Raw genomic sequence first — 2,137 nt, forward strand, 5'->3', positions numbered from 1 at the left:
GTTTGAGCTCACGCGTGTGTGTGTGTGTTTGTGTGCGTGTTGTTTATTGACATGCCCATACTGTTATGGTGAACTTGTTTGGATTTCATGGTTCGCGGCGTTTTCTGTCATCAAGGTGTGTACAGAGAGTAGATGTGTATCTTATAAATTTTCTATACCATCTCTTGTTTGTAGGAATGTCCAGAATACCGACTTATTCGCCTGAGGATATCGAGCATATACGTGAAGCCTGTAAACTTGGTCGTTTAGTTTTGAATCGTGGTCTTGAACTTTGCAAGGTATGTGGGTTATCTTTCTATAACTTGGATGCTAAATTTACGGTCGGGAGCGGCATATTCTTTCTTTCTGAGATTTTGTTAACTGTCACCGCACATCAATAGAGTACTCACAATCGCCTTCACATACCTCGCTGTGGCTCGTGCACACTGTTTGCATGCGGTGTTTAAAATACCTAGAAAGCATATCATTTGTAGACTATTTTCGTGGCATTTGTTTGTGTGTGAGAAATCGGTTGTTGAATGCGAAGCTCCACATGAATAGCATACACAATTGATTTCTAGGCGAAGCACTATTAATTACTGCGTGTTCGCTTTGTTATATTAACGAATACAGGCAGGCACAACTACCGATGAGATTGATCGGAAACTGCACAACTTGGTTATTCAACACAATGCATATCCGTCGCCCCTCAATTACATGGGCTTTCAAAAGTCCATATGTACATCAATTAATAACATCCAGGTATGCAATTACGCCTTGCAATATTTTTTTCCCGAAACAAAATGTGGTATATGATGGAAAGCATTTGCAAGTCCGGCATATATATATATATACCCATTTACCTATATTATGGGGGTTTAAATCAATAATTTAAAAATTGACAAAAGCGGGTTGTACTTGTGCAAGCTTTTACCTGTGGAGGCTGAGCAACAATACCCAACTCGGAAGAGATAAGGAACGGGCGATAACCGCCTGGACATAGACACGGATGCATATATGTTCTTCACTACAAAGGATGTTCTATATTTATTGACAATTCGCAGTTAAGTTGCTTTGTGAACTTGTCATTTGGAGAAAGGGGCGCCTCCTACATATCGGACGGGTGGATGCAAGTCTCGTGTGTATTGTTGTTTCGTTGAGCGTGGCTAACGTTGGCGGTATCTCAGAGTAGTCTTGTTCATAGTATCCAAGTTTTGGTACATTTTTATTATTATAAATGCACAATACCCCTCTACAATCTTGGCTCCGTGAATATCTTCATATTTGAACATCAAATTAGTATATTTCAATTTGTCGATGATAAGTACATACCTGCTCGTCGTCAGGACAAGTTTGCGTTTTCAAAACGGGTTTTTCTCGCGGAGATAATAGTGCACACACGGAGATTTTGAAGGGATTTTGGTGACTGTCACTTCCTATTGTATGAGCGTAGTTATCGAGAACGCCTAATACGAACAAAACGCCGAATATTGTGAGCACGTGCACATCCTTTTTTGGTTAATTTGTATCATCAATCATGAACCGTAAATACGACGAGTATCATCTGCGTGCACGACACACATTCCCACGAAAGATGCTGTCGCCAAGTCTGAATACGACTGTAAGTAATATGCTTCGCCAAGTGTGAGGCGTATCCGTGTCGTGCCTTTTGTCTCGTCAAGGTGGAGCAGGCACAGAGATATGAATCCCGACTTTACTTTAAAATAACAATATTCGATTGCTGATTTGCTATTTTGCTTTTTCAAGGAATTACAATAATCATTGCGCTAATCATCCGCATCTGCTTCGGTCGCAGAGTCGTTCGTAGAACAGAACATTCTAGTTGTTTGTAGTCTGTGTATGTGTAAAGTCGTACAGTAGTGTATGTACAGAACGAGACGTTTTTATTATCACGAAGCTGATTTAGACGTAGACTGTTTCACATCTGCTGACGATACTTATGACGCACCAATTTGCAGGTGCATGGTGTGCCTGACACCAGAATGCTTGAGAGTGGGGATATTATCAACATTGATATTTCAGTGTATGTCAATGGTTTCCATGGCGATCTGAGCGAGACTGTTTGTGTGGGCAAAGTAAATGATACTGGGCGGAAGCTGGTAGACACGACACGAAATGCACTTGACATGGCTATAGC

The 2,137-nt window shown here is 40.9% G+C and overlaps 1 protein-coding gene across 1 annotated transcript in view; it reads left to right on the forward strand.

Annotated features, from left to right (window-relative positions):
- Window positions 1–612: 612 nt before the first annotated feature.
- SARC_12234 (methionine aminopeptidase, type I) overlaps window positions 613–2,137 on the forward strand; it is a gene marked incomplete at both ends in the record, with an annotated part of 3,190 nt that continues 1,665 nt past the window's right edge. Inside the window, 2 exons of the mRNA XM_014293663.1 lie at window positions 613–741; window positions 1,959–2,099. Coding sequence (XP_014149138.1) covers window positions 613–741; window positions 1,959–2,099 — 270 coding nt within the window. The remainder of the gene's footprint in view (window positions 742–1,958; window positions 2,100–2,137) is intronic.

The sequence above is a fragment of the Sphaeroforma arctica genome, assembly GCF_001186125.1.
Source record: "Sphaeroforma arctica JP610 unplaced genomic scaffold supercont1.2162, whole genome shotgun sequence".
NCBI lineage: Eukaryota > Ichthyosporea > Ichthyophonida > Sphaeroforma > Sphaeroforma arctica.